This window comes from Triplophysa dalaica, chromosome 21 (assembly GCF_015846415.1).
Source record: "Triplophysa dalaica isolate WHDGS20190420 chromosome 21, ASM1584641v1, whole genome shotgun sequence".
Taxonomy (NCBI): domain Eukaryota; kingdom Metazoa; phylum Chordata; class Actinopteri; order Cypriniformes; family Nemacheilidae; genus Triplophysa; species Triplophysa dalaica.
The window spans coordinates 14,437,569-14,461,431 of NC_079562.1; the positions used below are offsets into that span (position 1 = coordinate 14,437,569).

At 38.4% G+C, this 23,863-nt stretch overlaps 3 protein-coding genes across 13 annotated transcripts; 1 reads left to right on the top strand and 2 right to left on the bottom strand.

Moving 5' to 3' along the window:
• The first annotated feature begins 871 nt into the window (after positions 1 to 871).
• Positions 872 to 2,781, top strand: abhd8b (abhydrolase domain containing 8b). The gene is made up of 4 exons (XM_056735266.1): positions 872 to 1,626; positions 1,930 to 2,100; positions 2,184 to 2,400; positions 2,566 to 2,781. Exons 1-4 carry the CDS (start codon positions 872 to 874, stop codon positions 2,779 to 2,781), a joined length of 1,359 nt encoding a protein of 452 aa, XP_056591244.1.
• Positions 2,782 to 4,517: 1,736 nt separating this feature from the next.
• Positions 4,518 to 6,207, bottom strand: rps15 (ribosomal protein S15). The gene is made up of 4 exons (XM_056734936.1): positions 6,112 to 6,207; positions 5,630 to 5,715; positions 4,768 to 5,002; positions 4,518 to 4,670 (listed from the first exon to the last, which is right to left on the bottom strand). Exons 1-4 carry the CDS (start codon positions 6,178 to 6,180, stop codon positions 4,557 to 4,559), a joined length of 504 nt encoding a protein of 167 aa, XP_056590914.1. The 5' UTR covers positions 6,181 to 6,207; the 3' UTR covers positions 4,518 to 4,556.
• A 1,107-nt stretch (positions 6,208 to 7,314) lies between these two features.
• dazap1 (DAZ associated protein 1) lies at positions 7,315 to 22,727 on the bottom strand. Of its 11 annotated transcripts, none has more exons than XM_056734420.1 (15): positions 22,585 to 22,727; positions 21,892 to 21,932; positions 20,942 to 21,108; positions 20,778 to 20,843; positions 20,389 to 20,496; positions 19,817 to 19,865; positions 16,765 to 16,847; positions 13,830 to 13,983; positions 13,458 to 13,487; positions 12,687 to 12,839; positions 12,105 to 12,272; positions 9,898 to 9,991; positions 8,866 to 8,927; positions 8,523 to 8,608; positions 7,787 to 7,938 (listed from the first exon to the last, which is right to left on the bottom strand). In XM_056734420.1, exons 1-15 carry the CDS (start codon positions 22,650 to 22,652, stop codon positions 7,921 to 7,923), a joined length of 1,347 nt encoding a protein of 448 aa, XP_056590398.1. In that variant the 5' UTR covers positions 22,653 to 22,727; the 3' UTR covers positions 7,787 to 7,920. The 11 variants fall into 11 exon arrangements, with proteins under 11 accessions (XP_056590394.1, XP_056590397.1, XP_056590400.1 ...); XM_056734423.1 differs by having other exon boundaries at positions 7,802 to 7,938; positions 9,902 to 9,991; XM_056734416.1 differs by lacking the exon at positions 8,523 to 8,608 and having other exon boundaries at positions 7,315 to 7,938.
• Positions 22,728 to 23,863: the final 1,136 nt, after the last annotated feature.

A 23,863-nucleotide genomic window follows, 5' to 3' on the forward strand; every position in this document is an offset into this window, starting at 1 on the left:
GTATTTCACAACATTACATTTATGCTTATGCAAAGATAATGTGCAATGAAATGTAAATGTGGACCATAAAGTGAACAACACTAAAAAACTTGAGTGCAGTGATGCTTACTGGGCATTCTCACATTTGTTGAAATGAATTAAATGGCTTGTCTTAATACGCATCAAGCAAACTAGAAATAGAGAAAAACGTCTATCATCTTATTGTTTGTAAAGCTTGTTACAGATTTATTTATAGGAGACTAACTAGAATATCACTGAAAAGTCCTAAATCATGAATGAAGATGATATTTGTAGTCAGAATTAAGCGATGACCTCAACCCTTCGAGATCCAGAATGGGCTTTCCTATTTATCTAAATTACATGGATCAACAGCTTGACTTATTTTATCAAAAATTACTGTACACTGGTGAGCCAAAATATGTTGACATGTTTCATGTGCTGTTGGACCTTACCACACTGCCAACCTGCTGGGGCATGGACTCCACAAGACCCCTGAAGGTGTTTACTGCTACCTGGCACCAATATAGTAGATCCCTAAAGTCCTATAGGATGTACGGTGGAGTTGCATTGGATGAAATATGCTTGACCAGCACATCCCAGTGTAATGTACGTGTTATGTTCTGGGAAACATTAATGAGGATGCTGCAATACCGTTTACCTAAAGATCATTTCAGGCCACATATCCCCAATCTTGTTCTTGTCCAAATTTACCAGTCCTCAATCCAAGAATCTGTGGGATGCTCTGGACCAGCAAAGTATAGGGATGCCACCTAGCAACTTCTGACTCAAAAGAGTCTTGGTGCAAGATACCACAGGTTATAATTTAAATGACATTTGCATGAAATTGTCCTTTTTGTTTTAGGTGTTCACCATGCTGACTAGCTTTGTGGATGGATTATTCTGTTGCTTCACAGGAAAGTCGACTAATGTGGTGGTCCCTATTGAATCCTCTGAGCCCACCGATGGATTTGAAATTGTGGAGGTGAAACCAGGAAGAATTCTGAGAATTCGGCATATTATCCCAGACAGACCAGTTGTTGAAGAACCCGGGACTGGGGAAGGAGGTTCAGTGAGCTGCAAGCGTAAAATCTCAGTTTATCGAAACGGACAACTTCTGATCGAGAACGTCAACGAAGCTACTCATCCAGAATGGGTCCGATATCAAAACGGAGATAGCACTGTGGACACAGACACTACCGAAAACTATGCTCCAGCAGCGGTTCAGAACACAGAGCCCACACCAGGGTCAGCTGCAGGACAACCTCTAGATATCAAACCGGCGCCCCAGCAGGAACAGCAACCACCCCAGCGCAGACCCCGCAAACCTAAACGCTCCATTGTGATCGACTGTGAGCGGAAGATCACATGCTGTAAAGGTACTCATCCTGACGTGGCCTTGTTTTTCATACACGGGGTCGGGGGATCGCTGGATATCTGGGGAAGTCAGTTGGACTATTTCTCCCAACTTGGCTATGAGGTCATCGCCCCAGACTTGGTTGGTCACGGTTCGAGTTCAGTTCCACAGATCCCCGCTGCTTACACGTTTTACGCACTGGCTGAGGATGTGAGGATCATTTTCAAAAGATATGCCAAACGGAGGAATATTTTAGTAGGACACTCCTATGGGTGAGGAATTATCGTTGGTTCACATACAGTGCTTAAAGTGATAGTTCACCTGAAAATGAAAATTCTGTCTTCATTAATGCACCCTCGTGTCATTTCAAACCTGCATGACTTACTTTCTTCTGCAGTACACAAAAGAAGACATTTTGAAGAATGTTGGTACCCAAACAATGGCAGTGCCCGTTGACTTTCACTGGTTTTGTGTCTTATCAATAGAAGTGAATGGGTACATTGTTCGGTTACCAACATTTTTCAAAATGTCATAAGAAATGTGTTTTTCCACTAATTTTAGCATTTATTATGCAGAGTCTCATTCTGCACTTTCCTGGCTCACGAGTACCCGGAGCAGGTTCACAAGGTTGTTATGATGAACGGTGGTGGTCCAACAGCACTCGAGCCGGGTCTCTGCTCCGTCTTCAACTTGCCCACATGTGTCCTTAACTTACTGTCTCCGTGCCTCACCTGGAGCTTCCTCATGTAAGAATACCAGACCTGGTGGTGCACGAGACATATTAGTCTTATTTCTAGTCAGTATTAAAGGTCCTTTTTGTTTCTTGAAGGGCCGGGTTTGCCCATCAGGGAGCAAGAGAAAAGAAATTACTAAAAGAAAAGAATGCCTTCAACGTCTCTTCCTTCGTTCTGCGGTCCATGATGAGCGGACAGTACTGGCCTGAAGGTGATGAGGTTTATCACGCTGAACTCACAGTGCCTGTACTGCTTGTCCACGGCATGTACGACAAGTTTGTACCGGTACAAGAAGACCAACGCATGGCAGAGGTAGAATGGTTTTGTTTATGTTCAATCATTCGTAAATAAAATTGGTTGTATTTTACTATTTTAAACTGGCATTCCGATCAAAATGACTTCTTGCACATCACATCAAAAACCAAACATCACAATATATTATTTGCTTTTGACTCATCCTAAATCGCTTTCTCATAGATCCTCTTGCTGGGGTTCCTGAAGGTCATTGATGATGGAAGTCACATGGTCATGATGGAGTGTCCTGACACGGTGAATACTCTCTTACATGAATTCTTCCTGTGGCAGCCAGCAACCATTTCAAAACCCAAACAGGAGGTGGCCGCCACAAAGAACATCACCAAACCTCAAGAGGATGCACCGAGACCAAAAACCGCCCCTAAATCACCCTCTTAATCTCAACCAGACTTGATAAGGCCAACGACTTCCCCAAAGTCCAGCGGTACTGTGAGAGAGACCTCAGCAGACGGCAAATTTAAGTGCAAGAATTAACTAAAAGTTAAAATGTATTGATATGTTGCTCTTATAAGACTGCAAAGAAAAGACTCAGGGTACAGCTGAGAGAGACATTCTTATTAACAATGTTGTTGTTTTTCTCCATGAAAAACAATTATGGCCAGATTTCACAGGTAGGGCTTAAACCAGGACTCTGCCTTAATTAAATTAGGATATTAAAGTCGTTTTTATAAAAATGCTTTAGAAATAAACATTACTGGTGTGCATCGTGAGACAAAACAATGGCACATTATTTTCAGTTTAGACAGCTCACATGTTCATTTTAGTCTGGGACTAGACTTTAGCTTTGTCTGTGAAACCGGGTGTAAAAGTCATAAATACATACTCAGATACTGTCCATATTCTCATGTGTGTTTATACATTATTTTCAATTTTATAATATTACAAGCGCATAGCTGCTACACTGTTTTGTAAAAATCTTGTTCATTTTTATTTAGCTAAACTCTGTGGTATTGAATTGTAAATTATTGCTCTAATTTGTATTAACTAAGATCCATTCAGTTATTCAGATGTGGTAAAGAGTGAAACATTTCAGTTCCTTAAAAATGAAAAGCAGATTTGTTTCCTGCTCCAGAAACAATGCTTTAAAGGGTGACTCTGAAATAAAAGCTCCATTTAACTTTGCGTCACATTCTTTTCACACAGCCCATATGACTTCTTGAAGATAATAAAACAGTTCAAAATTCTCCCCTGCAGGCAAACTCTAAAACATTCAAAATGTTGATATTTTAGTTTCAGTGCCTCATCTCAGAAGCACATTCTGTGCTATAAAGTCATCCTGCATAATTGTTTAGGAAAACTGCTTGCATTACTACACAATACATAACACCACACCAACCAGACTTTACCAAACACTTTTAAACTTACACTGTTGACTTGAGTCATATTAATAAAACTTTAAAACAATCAAGAATGCACCGTCTCCTTTACAAATGTTTAAAAAATAAAGATGCTTCACAATGACATAGAAGAAACTTTTCGTCATAGTAGTTCAAGAAAGAACCTTTAACCTTTCGTTTTCACAAAAGGTTCTTTAAGGTGAAAAAAGGTTATTCAGATTGTAAAAGATAAGAGATAGTTCTTTAAAGAGCCCAAGAACTGAATGGTTCTTTGTTTAACAAAAAAGTTTTTTCTATGGGATCGATGTGAAGAACCTTTTAAGCACCTTTATTTTAAAAAGTGAAACCCAAAAATGAAAATTATTTTAAGTACCATGAAAATGTTTCAACTTGTCCTCATACACACCATTCAAAACCTTTTATGCACAACACAAAACATTCTCAAAAATCGTCTGTAACAAATGGATACATGGACACAAAACCACTGAAACATTCCTCAAAACATCTTTTAAATCAAACAGCTTTTGAAAGACATGAAGTTAGAAAAGTGAGTTTCCTTTCAGATAGCTCACTGCACTCATAGTGAACATCAAATAACTAATATTTTTTGTATTTAGTATTTACATAAAATTAAAAATAGCACACCAAACCTTAATTTAAAATGTGCAACTTGCGTTTTATTGTCTTGTGTTATCCAACATAACCATTTTCAATAAATAAATAATTAACCTTCCAGCAAAGAAAGATGAACACAAAAAAGAGGCAGACAAGATCGAAGAAGCTTTGGAGGCTTTTATTTACACATTCAATTTCTCTTTACTTCAGAGGAATGAAGCGGGAAGAGTGAGTGGCTCCAATACCAGGACGACCGTGCTTAACAGGCTTGTATGTGATGGAGAATTCTCCAAGGTAATGACCGATCATCTCAGGCTGAAGACAGACACCAAACAAATGAATAATTATAAAACTGTTCTAATCCATGTGAATCTACACAGTGTTTTATGAGATCAGGGTGCCAATTGCTCACCTTGATTTCAACCTGGTTGAAGGTCTTGCCGTTGTACACGCCGACCATAGAGCCAACCATCTCCGGCAGGATGACCATGTCTCTCAGGTGAGTTTTCACAACCTCAGGTTTCTCCATGGGTGGTGCCTCCTTCTTGGCCTTGCGGAGCCGTTTCAGAAAGGACTGATGCTTTCTCCTGAGGCCACGGTTCAGCCTTCTCCTCTGCCGGGCACAGTACAGCTGCATCAGCTGCTCGCTAAAGAAAAAACAGCAGATTCATCAGCATGCTCAATGATCTCTTGCTCAACACCCAACGCTTCCATCAAAACCGATGCTTTCAAACGCTGTCAGATATTGATCAATACATGGTTTAATACATTTTTTGCTGATAGATCAACACTTCTCATGCTTGAGACTAGAATGCATTGACCACACAATTTGCGACAGTGTTGCGTTTTCATTAATTAAAGGATTCTACACAAGATAAGAGTTTTTCTCCGTTCACTGGTTTTGCGAAGCATTCAACATACAGCAAAAGTTGACAAATAGGCTCTTTTTCAACTTTTTCTGCAGACTACGCAGATCCAAGTCTCATTCGCAGAGCTTTACTTGCAGTTTTGCTCTATATAGACACTTTTGTACTCCATGTGAATACTGGAACCCATGGGACTTCCTAGAGGAACAACTGGGAGTTGAGAATAAAGTATGTTTTCACCAGAACTCAATTAGATGCAACATAACAACTAGATTAATGCGTCATATTTCAGGTCTTACTGTGAATCACCATCCCGGTACATTCAAAGGAAAATGGCAACATGGCAGTGACAGATTTTTCATGAGATCTCTCTTGGATCAGCGATTACGAGACATTCGTGACACTCACTAGGACATGTCCAGCAGTTGGTCCAGGTCCACACCTCTGTAGGTGAATTTCCTGAAGGTGCGCTTCTTCTTCTGTTCAACATCCGCCTGTGACAATCACAAACAGGAGTTTATTCACGGGCCTCTGGAGCGCCGTTAGTGCTAGTCAGCTATCTGACAAACTCGTTTCAACACAACATCATTTCAAATAAATGTCTACACGTTATTATTATAAAGTCTATGACATATCAAGCTCGTAAGAAAATGATTATAAACATGGTCGTGAGAATCAAATGCGCTCTTCTACCTAGCAGCACTGAGGCTATGATTCATAGAGGATAATATCGAAAACAACCATCTCTCAGGAAAAATAATGGCCGGAAAATGTGCACCAACAATTATCCTCGTTAGGTTCACAACAAACACTCTGATATGCGTGATATATAATGTAGATTAATGTGGATTGTTGTATTTGAGTAAATCGCAAACAAGATGTCAACCTACCATCTTGAGAGTGTCCCGGAAAAGGAAGACGCGGCGGTAGGCGCTGTAATATCGCGAGATTTCAGTCATTCGATGACGTCGGGTTTGGCAAGTCGCCCTCTAGCGGCTAGGGGATAAATGTGACACATACATTTAAATTATAATAGATTTTATGCGATTTTCATATTATAGATTGAAATAATGTTTCAAATTAAATATATGAAAAATAACAATCAAATTAATAAATAGGATAAAGCTAAAGCAATTACCGCAGTGCATAAGTTCCTAAGATATAATATACATATAAAACAATGATATTGTGGGACATCCCTCACCTAAAGTATTTTAGTCTGGAAATCTTTTTTAATTAAAAATCATTGAAGCTTCATGACATTTTAATTCAGAGACTAGTTAGGTGAATTCCCTTATTCATCCATATATATTATAACCTGAAATCTGAAAAAGAACAGTGGTGGAAATTGCAGATTCTCTGGAGGAATCCAGCGGGACATTTTTTCATATTTTTAACCCACAGCTGATGCAGAAAATGCCACCAGGCATTTTAGATGCGGTTGGGAATCTCATTAAGACATTTTTTTCCTCACATACACAATGTGTGTGAGAGAAAAACATTTATTTCATTATATCATTTAAAATTATTATTCTCTAATGAATTAAGGTCAGATTTTAGTGATAAAAAAAAATCCAAAACCTCAATGATACAGATTTATTTGTTCTGCTATCTTTGATTATATTTACCTACGTTATGAATCAGTTTGCTCAACTATATAAGATGAGCATTTTATAGATTAAAGTTGCAAGTTCTTTAAGGTGGGAACTCTTTTCCCCATTGAAATTCACTCCCTGGATATGAGAGATAATAAATCAAATATATTTGATGAAAACTGATGAAAGACTGTACCACATTGCGGATACTTTATTCAATGTTGTTCATTTGTTAATATTGTCCTTGAAAGTATACACACGAATAAAAGTGTGCTCATCTGTTTATTTGAAATGGCTGCAATGGCAGCAACTGTTCAAATGTAGTAATCCTTGAAAACACAATCCACAACCTTTTGTTTCTTTTAAATCATTTATTTCAAATAAACTCTCATTTTTTTCAAGTTATTTTTTTTGCATAAGTGCAAAGTGCACCAACAGCCACCTGAGGGAAGTCTACATCCATAAATAAAAAAAACCAAAACAAGAAAAGCGCACATATATTAGTACAAAATTCTTTAAAAAATTGCACAGTTTAGGTGTATAATACACATTTGTCAACTATTTCCAAACATAAATAAAATGATAAAAGGCTCATAGAGTAAATAAAAGTCACAAATTGAAAATAAAAACATTTTCCCACTAATAGAATTAAAGCTGAATAATTGGGAGACCCTGTCAGTGATGTCTGGTGCCTCTGTTCTGTGCTGATGTTTGACCAGACAATAAAAATCTATTGCTAAATACATCATTATTTCAGTCCTACTACAAAATATAGAAGAGTACTGTGTTCTCCTGTTATCGGAGTAGAGCCACAGTCACACACACAATAAAACTTTTTTTAATTGCAATGTTCAAAAAGACAATCCCAAAATCCAGTCCAATTTGTGATGGAAACGTCTGAATCCCTGACGATGTGTATTGCATTGGGGGGGGGGGGGTTTAGAGCAGCTTAGCGTCGATAGGGGTGGAAGCCCTGTACATTGTGGTTCTGTCCTCGTCCAAAGCTGCCAGCTGCCGGTTGGGCTCCCGACGAGGGTGCGGTGGGGGCTGCGGCGTATGAGGCAGTTTGCTGGCTGGGATCTGCAAAGCTATGACCAAAAGCACTCAGGTCCTGCCCATAACCTGTCTCAACAGACATGAAAAAAGCATTTTTAACCTCTGGCAAGGGTAATAAAAGTATTAATGTGTTTAGTTTAAGACTAGGCTTTCTGGGCACCACACATAACCCCGCAGAATTTTGGTTTCAAATTTGGTTTATGCCATACCCGAAAATCTAAATTTGCTTCATTAAATCACCCTCATGTCATTCCAAACCTGCATGACTTTCTTCTGCAGAACACAAAAGAAGATATTTTGAAGAATGTCGGTATTGGTAACCAAACAACACTGACCCCCACTGACTTCCATTGTATAAAACCGCTGATACATTTCTCGAAATATCTTCTTTTGTGTTCCACAGGCTCACATACAGGTTTTGACTGACATAAAGGTGAGCAGAAGTTTTATTTTCGGGCAAACTATCCCTTTTTACATTTCCAGACCATGGCCACATGCACACTGCACAATACAGTTGTCACTCCTTTCCTGAGCGCTTAATCCCTTTTTACCCACAGAATTTGGTTATTTATTTATAAACAGCCAAACTCCCTAATGAAATTCTCTAATGACAACCAGACGTTCCTTAAAATGTTGAAAGTAAGAACAACCTGTTCATGTTGCTGAAACTTTCTCCACCACAGAACAGCCCTGTTGCCTCGGGACCACCCACCCATTACAGACCAGAGAAAACATGCTGTTTAAAAAGTCACAAAAAAGGACAAACAAATCATGCTGCTAATACTACTTATGATTTCCAAGATGCACTAATAAACAGAATTTACATTATTATTCATTTCAAGATGCGAATATTACAAGTACTTAACAAACAGACACACCAAACAGCTTGCTCCAGGCATTCGTGTTTCTAGTTAACATTCACAAAGTCAGAAAGTGAGAGTGACTGCTGTATTTCATACACACACAGAACGGTAATTGAAGGGATTCACTCACAAATTGAATGTGGTTCCCACTTCCAAAACTTTGCAGTGTGTATGTGGCCAAAGTATCTGAATCTACAAACAAAAAGAGACTCTTTAAAAAAGAACCAAATCATGAAAAAATGATGACAGACAGATAATGTAACAGATAATGAAACTAGGGCTGTCAAACGATTAATCGCATCCAGAATAAAAGTTTGTGTTTACATAATTTTGTATAATAAACACATACACATACATGCATATATTTAATCAAAGTTATTAAAATAAATTAATAAACATTTATATATAATTGAAATGATGGGTAAATATAAATAAATACATCTTCTAAACATGTATATGTTTATAAATATAAGATGAATATGCACAGTACACAGAAAAATATTATGTAAACGCAAACTTTTATTCTAGATGCGATTCAAGACGATTAATGGTTTTACAGCCGTAAAATGAAACATTCAAAGCATTCTGGATCAAGTAAAAAAAACAGATATGCAGAAAAAAATAAAGCAGAAATACAATCTTAAGGAAAAAGTTCATTTAAAAAGACAGTTGAAGGTTACGCTACATGAGCACAAATGAACAGAATGGATCAAGTGAAACAAACAGACAGTACTGAAGTCAAACTTCCACCAGATCTGCCGAGATTTATTCAGGTGTGATCTCACACACCGCACGAGGGGGATCAAATCTACAGAAAACCCAGAAAAGCCGAGACAAAATTAGATCATCCTTCTGCCAGCAAAGCAATGCGGTGACCAAGTCATAAAACGTAAAACCATCAGTTTTGTTCATATAGTAAACTACAGCTACAAAACATCAGGTTTCAAATCCAAGATCATAGATCGCCGCGTAGCTGTATTTTAGTATATCAGGTGTAAAACTGATGAGATATGCATCAAACATATGCATACGACACATGCATATTGCACATGGACTTGACTTTTGGATGCATGACAGAAACAGAACTGAGATGCCTCATGTGTCGACGGGATCTTGACGTTAACTCTATTGGGTTGAGTGGTGATAAAATGCAGTTGCTCACCTACCTGCGCTATATCCCTGCTCTTCCTGTACATAAGTGTGAGAAGGACGCGTTGGTCCGTAGGCAGAGGGGTCCTGAGGATAGTTACCCAAGCCTAGCGGGGAGATGAGGAGACCAGGTTGACTCGACCCAGAGAGAGTCTGACTTAACTACTATCTTACAGCTCCTACCCAGGTGAACGCTGCCCTCTCTCTTGCTCTCAGAGCTCATGAGCAGAACAGGTGGATGGATCGGCCCTGAGCTGCTAATGCTGCTGCTGAATGAGTGCGTTTAGCAGGCTGTTTGGCGGTATCGGTGCTGATGGATGGAAGCGAAGCGGTGGTGGGACAAACAGCGGCTGATGAGACTGCTTCATAAGACCGCCCACCCGTACAGCGCACAACCCACACGGACTGCTCAACTTATTCTGGAAAATTCCACGCCCACACACACTGTCTGTCCTGAACAACTGTAAGGCAGTTTATAAAATATAGAGACTGGTTTACATTTAATTTAACCCCAGATACATAAATTAAGCTTGTCTGACGTCTTAAAAAAAGGAAATCCTTTGTGTTTGTTACTTGTTAATGATAATGTGCGTTTTGTTCATTGAACATGGCTTGGTCTGATATGGTTTAGAATAACTTTTAGATTTTTCAAGAATATATTTCCCTCGACACTAATGAAATATGTGAATGTACACAGGCACAAATGAGATCTCAGAACACTACTATTGTGTTTTTGTTAGCAATGTTCGATGTCTAGTGAACCCACATAAATACCCCCTCAAAAAACGACTTCCTTCACTCTGTTAAATTACATTTTTTTACGATATATGTAAAACTTCTTTCTCTTTAATGAATGTAAATGTTTGGGGTTGAAAAAAAACAATACTTTTTTAAACCTAAGTTTGTGAATGGCCATGTGCTTGCAACAACCAACCCAAATAAATAATACAAATAATTCATTCTTTGGTGGAGGTTTTAACTGAGAGGCTCAGGTTAAAGGTGACGTGAAACAGAAGATGGTGCTTTTATCATATTGTGATGCATATCCGAGTGTAGAAAAAAAATGTAGGGCAGGGCTTGATTTCATTATTTAGGAACTGATTTGATTGTTGGAAGTCTGGCCATTACACAATTAATATAGTCCCGCCCTGGCATCCAGACATATGTCATCCACGAAAAAAAAAAATAATGACCGCATGGATGAATCATTTATAACACTGTGACATTTCATAAATAGTTTATGCTAAATTAAAGGTATAGTTCAGCTGATAATGAATTTTTTGTCATCATTAACTCACCCTATTGTCATTTCAAACATGTATGAACCTTTCTTCCACAGAACACACAAGAAGATATTTTAAAGAATGTTGGTAACTGAACAGTGCTGGTACCCATTCACTTCTACAGTATACACACAAAACCAATGAAAGTGAATGGGTGCCGGTTAACAAAATTCTTCTAAATATCTTCTTTTGTGGTGTGCATGACAAAGAAAGCCATACAGGTTTGAAATGATGGGAGAATTTTCATCTTTGGGTGAACTTTCCCTTTAAATGGGAAGTTATTCTCAATTTATCAGACTATATCACCAAGCCACATTCAAAGAACAAGATTGTAAACTGATATCATTGTGTGGCTGGTATAAATATTACAGTTACTATGTCCTACATCTTGTCAGCCTCCTGGTTCTTGTTGTTCCTGCGGACCCTTAAACGACTCAATCTATTTCTGTAGAGACATTTCCTATAGACTAATGGATGCTCTACATTTCGTCTGCACTGTGTCGGCACCTGCAGTCAAAGACATTCGCCATATATCTTATATATCTCTGAAGTCAGTTTACCTATGAAAAATTCTCACATGCAGTGTGATTCTACACATTCCCATCTGCCCCTGCCCCATACTGAAACCTCATTTTAACACCTAATATCGATGGTATGAAAACCCTTTAAAGTGCACTTGTGTTAGTCAGAAGCGTTGTCTGGTAAAGCAGCATTGCAAGTACAGGATGATCTAATTCACACACACGCTGAACAAACCTCCACAGACCGAGTGACCAAATCTAGACGTCTTGAAGTTTAATCGAGTGAGGGTCTGTGTGGAGGCGTGTGTATGTGATGTCATCATGGCCGTTCAGCCGTGCGAACACAAAGCAGAACCCCTGTGATGGATGACAGCACATCTGCAGTGATTTGGTGCTGCGTTTCAGTGACATCTTACCATATTGGCTGTAGGAGAATTCCGGCTGTGCTGGGGCGGCTTTGCTCAGGTCCTGAGAGGGAGTCGTTGCCGGAGCATAAGTCAGGGGTCCTGCCCCTGGTGTGGCGGGAGGGGGTGGCATTCCTTGTGCTATGAACTGGTCACCTTGCGGGGTGCCAAAACTATATCCTGTGTATATACAAATATAAAACATATAATAAACCATTACAATATAGTTTCAGTTTGGATGTAGGACACTGATTCATTGTTACTGTTGCAGGTCTATAGGTCTTTGTTTTTTGGTCATTAAAGGAAGAGTTCACCCAAAGAAATTCTGTCATCATTTCCTCACCCTGGTGTCATTTCAAACCTGTGAGATTGTATTTCTTCTGCAGAACACAAAAGAAGATATTTTGAAGAATCATTTTGAAGAATCATTTGTTTGGTAACCAAACAACATTGACCCCCAATGACTTCCATTATATGGACACAAAACGACTAAGACATTTCTGAAAATATCTTCTTTAGTGTTTTGCACAAGAAAGAGTCATACACCGTTTCAACTTATTTCTAAAACAATGAAGTAGGAAATGTTTCACATACCAAATTGAGGTTGTGTGCTAAAGCCCTGTTGGGGGTATCCCTGAGGTGCCCCGAATCCCCCCGTAGGTGTTGCTGCGACTATAAATGTATTAAAGGGAGAGGGAGGCTGTGCAGATGCCACTCGCCCGGCAGGTAAAGTTGGTCCATACCCAGCTAAGACACAGATGGGGTTTCACATGTTTTTGAGTCAAAATTTAGCAGTGAGATAAGGCCAAGTCACACCAAGTTAAGACATGTACAAGACATTTGTGGATGGTTTTTCATACCACAAATATTTTTGCTCAAAAAAAACATTTGGACGATTGAATTAACTGTTGATTAAAAAACTTTGATAAAAAAAATATTAATAAATAACGATTAGTAAAAGACCTACAGTCTAAGAATGTTAGTTTTTTGGTTGGTTCAAGTTAAATAATAAGTTACCTAGTGGCCTTTTAATTTTCTGTTAATTCAACCTTTCTGTTAACGCAATGAATTTGAAGCAAACTAATATTTTTAAAGTAGAATTACCCTTTAAGGCAACCAAGTAACTTATTTTTTTCAAGTTGAACCAACAGTTTGTTTTACAGTGTATGGATCATATGATTCTCTTTGACTTAAGAGTGAAATAATCATTTCATTTTAAATATTATATATGTTTGCATTCCATGCAAAAGATCGGGTTAGAATTGGTGCAAATAGGCCTTCAAATATAACTACAAAATACCAGTAGAGTAAAATATAATTCAAATATCATGTCTAAAGCAAACTATAATACAAAAAAAAACATACCAAGTGGCTGACCTGTAGACACCCAAACACCTGAAAGAAAAAACACCTTTAAACTCACAACCACCAGACTGTGAAACTACATAAGAACTTATATTTGCATCCGTATTGTGCGCCAAACAAAAGACAAGCCAGTCTCCATTCAATTAAAGTCTCCAGCATTTCTGTATTCATGCCAGGTGCAACAGTCTTATTTTGGTCAAGCTCCGCATGAAAACATCGCCCCCCGTGCAATTTACAAACCCAGTGTGGTTTGAGCCAGATGGTGCGACGGTGCAGCCAGACCTAAAGCCGAGCGTGACCGACACCAGTTGGCTCTGGGTGTCATTTTTCAGGTTGTGCTCCCGCTGCGTTTTGGCCCGTGGTGTCACTCACCCTGAGGCCCATAGCTCTGCTGCCAGCTCGGAGCAGGTTGGGCTGCCCAGCCATTGGCTGTGCTCAAGATGGCTCGGGGCCCCCACTGATTGGCGCCCAGCTGACCAGGGGCGGGAGCTTTGCTGTCCCGAGGCTCCGCCTTCTTGACTTCAACCTGCACATAGGACGAGAGGTCGTAACTAGCGAGAGGAGAATGAAAACATTGCCTTCTTTCCCCACACTCACCAATCAGAAACTTTAGCCCTCGCCTCAAAACAGATAGTCTTACTTAGGCCAAATACAAGACTGAAGTCCAGATAGATTTCTTCTTTTTTAACCAATGTTTCTGAGGTACTTGCGTATGAAAAGTGGCAATTAGGTTAAGAAAATGCCTTCAATGGGGCAAAATCATTTTTAGATTCATTATATCAGTATATTTTTATTATTCAAAAAGATATTTTACATTACCACAGATGTACCTGAGAAACACTGTCCCTATGTATATATCTTATATCTCAGCTCTTTTACGTAGTTATAGACTGCTGATAGTAAAGAAGACTTACCTTCCCCTGGCTAATGCTTAAGAATCTCAGTTTAGATCCGACAATAGAAATAAAAGGGTCAATGATGTTTAAATGTATGATAATCTAACTGTATCAAATCATTAACATGCAAATATTAAAATGGAGATCAAATACAAATGAATCTTCATACTGTGTCATATATGAACTTTTGTCGAGAAAAACTGTCTAATCCTCCAAAACGCAAACAATGTAATAGCAAAATTATTAAAGTTTTCAGTGCTATAGTTTTATTGATATTTTAAATGAGCTTTTATTTTTTACATTATTTCTTTTTATGTAAATTTAGTGTAATATATAGCAATTTTATTACATGTTTTCCTCACTTTACTATTTATTTGTTCATTTCTATTTTGCTTTTTATTTTAGTTAAAAAAATTCAGGTTTTAATTTTAGTGCCTCACTTTAAACTTTTCTTTAAAATATTGTTCTTCTCTGTAAATATGGTGTTATTACTAGAAATGCACCGATATATCGGCCAATAATCGGCATCGGTCGATAAATCCTGTAAATCCTAAGAGGACTGGAAATGCAACGAATTTGTGCTCTTGTAAATAGAAAATGATCAGAAACATCACCAGTTTGATGTTCAATATTAATAGTCATTAAATCAATTTATAGCATTCAGAAAGTTAAGAAATATGAAAAATCAGATATCAGTGCATCTCTAGTTTTAAATAATTTGTTGTTGATATACAGAATGTTTGTTATGCACAGAATGAGGTGTGTTCAAAATTTTCAAATAATACTTATCCTTATATTTTATTTGTTTTCAAACATTTAAATAATTTTAGTAAACTATAATTATCTTGCTAATAGCACACCTCTCCTCAACATGCCCCACGATTTGATGCATCGGTCATGTCTGTACCATGTTGAGTTAAGTTTTTAATCTTAATACTTTATTATTCATCAAAACGAATTATCTCATTATCCAATTAGTCCAATGACATTCTACATCAACCTAGAAAAACATTTTAACACACATCGGGTAGTTTTACTCCGGTTAAAATAGAGATCCAGAAATAGAGGCGAGACTCTAAAGGGGGTGAGTTATTGAGGTCACCTTGCATCAAGACTGAGGGACGATATTTTTCCGTCGGAAATGAGTATAAATGTAACGACTCCCTTTCCGTATCTCTCCTCCTCTCACAGTCGACCTAATTAGGTATCAGTTTGAGCGAGTGGTCTGCGAGCCCCGATCCGGCAACGCGGCTCCCGCGGGCATTACCGTTCAGAGTGATGGGACGCCTCCCACGGCAGAGCTGGGATTTGGTCCACAGTTTGATATGCTCCAGTTTCTAATTTTATAACGTATAGCCCCGCCCCCTCTAGTCCCTCTGCAATAATGTCATGTGAAGAACAATAGCGCAGGTAGCGATAGCACCTGATTTCTTCAAGAACGCCAACCCAAGTCCCAATGTAGGGCAGAAACTGCGGAGGTGTTCTGAAAACTTGTTGGAAGTGTTTTTTGTTTTCACTTTAAATGAACAGTCATGACAGCACGAGAAAACGCCCCGGGAGACCAGGCGCAGTCGCTTTGCATTCTGGGACTAAGCAAAAAAGCGTTTGACGTATTGTCATGCTGCATTACTTAAATGGTCTATAAGTCAAAACGCGTGTGAAGTGTGATCTTGCGTTTTCAGAATGCAGGTCAACCTCGTACGAGTCATGTTGCGACTGATATTATTACAGAGTCTATCTGGTGAGGTGAGATAACACGCCTTGTTTGGTCTCGCACTATCCCGCCAAACAGACTTACAAACTTGACGCAGGTATCAGACAATAATCTCACACTGCAGAGACGTTTACCACCCACCCGAAGACCCGTTGGAGTCTAACCGACACAGTATGGAGACTCTTACACTGGGGTCACTTTATTGAGATTTCTGTTTGCCTTCTGGGATAACATTGAACTCAAATAGTGACCTGACAGAAATGAATAACCCGATTACAAGAAAAAAGAAAAAAAAAGGAATGTGACCGGTTCTTTGGGTGCTGATATGATCTTGTATTGCAATCCTTTATAATCCAACAATAAAACAAAATCATACTGTTTTTTAATTGAATTTAAGTATTTCATTTTATTTATACGCCATTACTGCACCCAGAGAAACGGTACAAATGAACCAAGCCTTGGGCGACAAAGCCATCAGTCTATAGTCTGACAAAATAACTCAATTTATCTTCCAGAATTTACAATAGAACATAACGCAACAACTTGTAAACGTGCCCCACATTGACAGAGAAATCTTTCCCCGGCTCCCTCATGCATGTTGAATGTCATTGAATAAATAACACCACGTTTACTCTAACGTTCAGTCGCCCAAGCTTTGGTTTCTGTTTTAGGGGGAAATAAAACTACAACTACACACTTTTTTGCCCATGATGTCGTGAAAATGCATGTTGACAGCCTGGTCCACTGATTGCTCGGCCTCGAAAGTAATAAATCCAAAACCTAGCCAACGACCAAAAGTCAATAGAGCAGTAGGGTGTTGGGACAGAACAGCTAGAAGAACAAAAGAGGGGTGGGGTGGGGGGTTCCTGAGGTTCGGATGACATCATGGCCGGTGCGACCAGGAAAGGGACGAAAGTCAGATCTCGTAGGCTTTGACCTTGAACGTATTTAATCATTAACAGCCGTAGTAGGCATTCGACAACTCAGGGCGTCAGGGCGGATTGTGTAACCTCAAACCTGACCAGTTTATGGTTCATTGTTATTCGCCAAATTAAATTTTGTCTTCATCTATCTAATTCATCCGAACCTCACTTTATTTACCACCCCAATCTTACACAACAATGCGAACAGCAACCACAATTATCAATGCAAAACAATGATCTTTACAACTACAGGTCTTTAACTGTATTTCTCAAAGTCTCCCAAAATGATGCACTGTTTTGGGGAAACCAAGAGAACGGAGTAACCTTGTAAGCACCACGAGGATATAAGGAAATCTGTGAAACATTTCATTCAGCCCGGTTTCTCGTGTGGTGTAACTCCAGTTAATGACTCTGTGACGGAGAATCAGAAAGCGACAGCGCGCACCCACATATGCAAGGGTCGTGGAGGAGGACTATTAAAGCGCCACTCAAGTGGGTTGTTGAAGCGGAGCTGGTTTCCAAGGTCACTCTTGCGATAAGACGCAGCGGCGGCCGAGTTTAGCTGCACCAGAACCACCAGTATGAACTAGTTTCTGTCTGATCAGATAACTGTGGCAGAACTGGGCCGCGAGAACCTCCACTTTGGGATCTAACCTGATTCCAATCGCGCGTCCTTTGAGAACGAAGGGATCTGAGAATTTGTAACTATCTGGAGCAGGAGCATCTGTCTACAAGAGAACTAAATATACCCAACCTGCCCTTCATCATCAGGCCTGGTTTCATTAAAGAAAGTTGCCGGTTATGGAGGCTTTTAAGGGTCAATTTGATGTCCTACATGCGCAAAGCCATTTAGAGCTGGTTTTCGACAGCAAGAACACATCTATAGCTTGTCTGTTTTTCAACTGTAGCCATCCACATTGAAAACGTACATTATCAAGGCTGCAAGATATATCAAAATTATAATTTTTTGCAAATGTGGATATTGCAATGGCTTAGAGTAATTCAATACTCTAAGTTAATACTACAAATGTTATTCAAAGTAGATTTTTGGTCTAGACGGATAAATTATTTAAAAAATTTCCATTAATTTCCATAAATTTTACAAACTTTAAGCATTAACGTTTCGAGTATAGCTTATTTTCAGTTTCAGTTTTTCAGTTTATTGCATAATTATATAAGAAAAATATAAGAATACAGAATAATTTTACAACTATTAATTTTAAAAACCTTAACGTGATAATTACAAATTTTTTATAATTTAAATGAGTTTTACAAACTCTAAACTTTATCTTATTTTTCTGTTATTGCAAATAATTACAACAAAGTAAAGTTATTTTATAATAATTAACTCTAAGCTTTATCGTATTGCATTACAATTAGAAAGGAAAATAATCAAATTAATCCTACAAACTTTAAGCATTACCGAATCGCACAATAATAAAAATATATAACTTTAAGTTAATAAAAAAAAGGATAATCGTATCGCATATGCAAATTACTGCACATCACATTTTTCTGCAATATCGAGCACCTCTATACACATCTATGCTACTATAAAAAATCTACAGCTATGTTTTCCCTAACCAAACATCAAGAAGTATTATACTCTTAAATTAAATAGATTTTTGTATTAATTGAATACTGTGAACTAATTCGTAAACTGACAAAAAAAACCTTTAGGAACGGTAAAATCCAAACATTGGGATCAGGCACACTACACAAGCCGAACCACTAAACGCAGTAAATGAGAGAACAGAACTGTGAGAGGTCATGACCACAGATTGAAGCATTAACTGCGGTTACACCAGAGAAACAGGCATGTGTGTTTCACACCAGGCCTTAATCTGTGTGGTGCCACTATCTGTACTGTATCCTACAGGAAAGAACAGACATATCTCAGGAAAAATGTTAATGCATTCAAACACTTGACACGGAAAACAGGGACGTTAGAAGAAAGATAGAAAGGTCTTACTTAATATTCTACATTAAACGTTCATTTTGTAGATCAATCAAATGCAAAACTTTCATTATAAAAGAAACTTATGAATGCCTAAAGGTTAATAAATTAATTTCAGTGATTTAAAAGGTAAAGGTTCACATGGCAAACTATTCCACAGATCCACAAAAAGAGTGAAATGAAAAGCACACTCATTTGAATAGTAAAAGCAGGGTGAACAGCTGTGTACACAGACAGCACCATTCTGGAAGACCTTGGTCAGGATAGATGTTTCGTTCAATCGTTTCAAATGCTTATTGTTTTAGGAGGGCTGTAATTTTGAGAACCCCTCTGAGAACCCGTTCATTGGCAGGATATGACAATATAACCCAATGACAACCTTGTTTTCAAACACGCATAACGCATTAAATGGCATGTAACCTGACTAAGGTCAATGAAGGTCATGCTTTGCGCAAATGTATTGTATAGAAAATGATTTGAAAAGAAAATGCCATTTCTTTTAAATCCTTCAGTAATATCGATGAGCTTTAGACAGCTGCACTGGATCATGGCTACAGTCAGTTTTCAGTGAATGCTGACTGGATGCCATCTGAAAAGTGGCAGACATGCTGCGTAACGCTGCACCGAAGCTTCAAGTCACCAGCAGATGCGCAAGAAGCTGAGTCGAGCTGCGTGTTTCGATGCAAATGTCTGCGAGTCGTGGATGCTGCTAATTTGCCTTGCCACCATGGGAGTGTCGAGACGCCAAAGCCAGCATCACAAGTACACATGAAATAGACGCATGTTCTCTTCTCTTTGGGTTGGAATAGTTTGTCATGCGCGTGACTTGAGAGGGACTGAATGGGAGCAAATCTAAATATGTGGTTTACCTCGAGGCCTTTGTTTCTCAGCGTCATAGATCATGACCACCTCTGTGACCTTCAAAAGGAAGAACAGGACACGTGAAGGGCAAAACAGATGAAATTTTATATTTATAACATGTTGTATATCGTGGGGTTCAAAAATTGGACAGCAAAATTAAAATGTGTAATTAAAATCCAATTGAACTTAAAGACATTTTAAGCACAAATTGCCATATTTTTTGGATGTTAATGAACAAAAATCAAATGAGGGTTTTCCTTTAATTATAAAATAAAAAATTAGCAAATCCATTTTGCACAAATTTGAACGCAATCTTGAAGGCATGCCACTATAAAAGCAAATGGTAAAAATAGGAGATTTTTAGATTCTATTTTTACACTCAAGTTGTTATGCTTATAATACAAAACATCAAAAGTATTTTCACTAGACTTTTCTCTCAGACGTTTGAACTATTGATGCTCATTCTGTTCATCCTCTGACATCCTACACAACATTTTATGTAATTTGATTTGGCTTTACAGGACCCAAAATGGTCCGATTAAAGACAAACAATACATTTCCGCATTTGTGTCCACCTCACCACTCCAAATCTGTTGAAATAATCCCTGAGTTCAGCTTCTCCGCAATTATGAGGAATTCCTCCCACAAATATTTTCTTAGATTTATTGCTCTCGCTTTTGCCTCCTTTCTAAAACACACAAAACAGAGCACATTTTAACAAGGGTTAGACAAAGATTAATTTTTTTACTAATAATTAATTTCTACCACACAACACCAGTGCAATTTTATTCTGCAGCATTAAGACCTCGCTCAGTCATTCACAAAGGTCGACACAACACCCATCCCTTAGTTGTTTGTTGAATATTAAACTCAGTTTAACACATTGAACCAAGTTTCCTAAGAATTCACAAATTTTGCCAGACATTTAAAAAACAAACGGCATGTGGTTTCACATTCTTAATTTCTTACCCAGCCATCTCTTGCCCGAGTCTTTTCGGGCTGCATGCCTCTAGGTGTACATGGCTTTGGGTCAATCTGCACAAATAAAGAGAAAAGCATGTAACTTGTGTCAGAAACTAAAACCGCAAGCAAATATGATACGTTTTAATTATGTGAAGACAACCGCTTCTTACATTTCTACCATCCAGGTTATGAGGTTTAGTGTCCAGGACGGTCCTTACGCAGTTGGGGTCTTTAAACTTCACAAAGCCGAAGCCCCTGGACTGATTTGTGCTTTTGTCTTTCATTATCACACAATCCACAACCTCTCCGTATTGAGAAAAGTAGTTTCGTAAAGTCTCTAACAAAATTAAAAAAAACATATATTATTCTACAGAGCCTCAAAAGCAGATTCATACAGATTCAACATAACAGCTCAATGCTGCTCTCAGTGACAACCCAGTAATGCTTTACCATGCAGATTTTACATGAACCGTATTAAAACCACACAACGCTCACTGTTTCAGTTCCATTACAGAGTCTATCGGGGATAAACTGTGTTTTCGGTGCTTTAAGCGACAAAATTTTGCCATTATTAGCTGCAGTGCACGTCTCAGCTGAGCACACACCATCAGACATTTAATTTTAGTTTTGAAGCAATAAAAGCAGATGTACTGAAATCAAAAGAAATACTTTTTAAAACAATATAATGTTGCTCTCCTTGTAGCAAAGCTTTAACATTAAAAACGCAGTTATTGTTTGTACAATCTTTTTTATTGATTTAAAGTATTTTACACAAGCTACAAGACGTATCTAAACTTCTATCACTTGCAGGTTTCTACACTCAAAATACTACAGAGTACACACATATGCCATATTTACTAAAAAAAGCAAACAAGGAAGTTTTCCATAAGAAACCTACACTACATGTTAATAGACTTAACATTTACGTATTTGGCAGATGCTTTTATACAAAGTGAGGATTTCATGTACACACTTTATATGTGTTTATTAGTTCCTGTCAAGTGTGACAAAACACGTTAGACTTGTATTATTTAAGAATAAGCTAGAGAGCAACTACATAACAATTATGGGAATGTATAAACAAGTGTAAAAGTGCATAAACATGACAGTTCTCGCTCACCCTGGGTGGTGCTCCAGTCCAATCCACCCACAAACAGCTTCCTGCAACACAAAGATGAGGGAATGTCACGTTCCATTTGTGCCCATTCAAAAGAGAACATGAGTCAAGGTGAAGGAGGAAATACATATTTGCCCTTGGCACTAAAGTGTGATCTGTGCGGTCTAACGGGTCATGATATACACCCGGTAATCCGTCACAACGAATCCAACCTGCTCCCAATCCATCCACGAGCTGCTGGTTAACCGGTTATAACGCATGTCTAACCCAGACCAATCCTCTGCATAAACACTTTTCTAGTACGACTATAAATATTTAAAAAAGCGACTAAGTTGGATGACAAAACATAAAACGTCAAAAAACAAAGTGACACAAAGCCGCAGTTTGATTGGAGAAACTTAATGCGTGAAGAGATCGATGCACGTTACCAGTCTGACAGCTTTGACAGCTCATCTGTTTAATACAAACATCTTTCTCTTTCGTTATTAAAGCAGTTTTTCGGTTTAAAGAATCCTTTATAGTGTCGATGTCACTCTGCTCATCACACTGAGCGAGTTTCGGATGTGAGGGGGGAGCGCGGCGGGCTGGTTGTCCGGTATCCGCTGTACACCGGGCGGCCCGCTGCGCATCTCTCTCCGCTGGAGCGGGACGGCTGCGTTATATCCAAACACTGTGGGAATAACGCGCGTCTCTTACCCGATTTCATCTCCAGCTAAGTTGCTGTTCATCTCCGTGGCGAGGGTCGTGGACGGGAGTGCTGACATGGGTCCGCTCGCTCGGTCTCCTGCCGGTCTCCGCCGCCCGGGAAGGTCACACTCCGCTTTCGGTTCAAACCGAATCTGCGCAACACTGACGCGAGCCACGGGGCGACCTGGCAGGGGCGGTGCAACGAGCGCGATGCACGCTGGGAGATGAAGTTAAAAATGCCATAGTTGCACATATTTACATTTACATTTAGTCATTTAGCAGACGCTTTTATCCAATATATATATGACACATATGTCAAGAACTTGTAAAAAAAAGAGTGGAAATCTAGTTTGACAAACGTGTCAGGTTAGAAAATGTGGTAAATCTATCCATGTTAAATTATTCATTTGTAAGAATGTTTTAGACAGTTTCATCAGACTTCCGGTCTGTAATTTCTCTTTATATTCAGTTATTTTATTTTATTATATAGTATTTTGAATTCAATTAAATTACACCTATTAGTCAGGGTTTATTGATTCCTTGCAAAGGTCTACCGTAAGTTAAGTTGGTGCCACATAACGGTTGTTTGTGTTGTTGCCACTGAAACGTCTACACAATTTGTAACAACTCGATTTTCTTCAAAAAGATTCTTGTTAAAGGGATAGTTCACCCCATAATAAACATTCTGTCATCATTTATTCCGCTTCATCCCATTCAAAGCTTGTATACGACTCTACTGTTGAACACAAAAGAAAATATAAAAAAAGTCGTAGTGAGGACGTCAATAGGGGGGTCAATGTTGTTTGGTTGACAGCATTCTTCAAAATATCTTCTTTTGTGTTCTAAGAAGACAGTCAAACAGATCTGAAATGACATGATGATTTTGAAAAATTATGAATAATATTCATTTTTGGGTGAACTACCCCTTTCAGTGATGTTCGAAATGTATTTTTATGTGTTTTCATGCCATGAATATCAAGAATCACTTCTTTAAACAAATAATTGCTAGATGGGATTGACACACTGATTCCTATGAAGCTATGGGCTATGTTACTAATCCCTGAGCCACATCAAATAAACGTTGACTTTTATTTTGTATATAAGCACATATAAGTATTTTATAACATATTAAAAGGTTTAAATGGTGATTGATTTGATGATAAGTAAGATAAAGGTTGAATGATTATCTATCCTGGTTCAACAGGTTTACTGATACACAGATGGAGGTTATCTGTGTTTTATACAACTAGAGAGGGAGGAGCAACACTACTAATACTAACTACTTGAC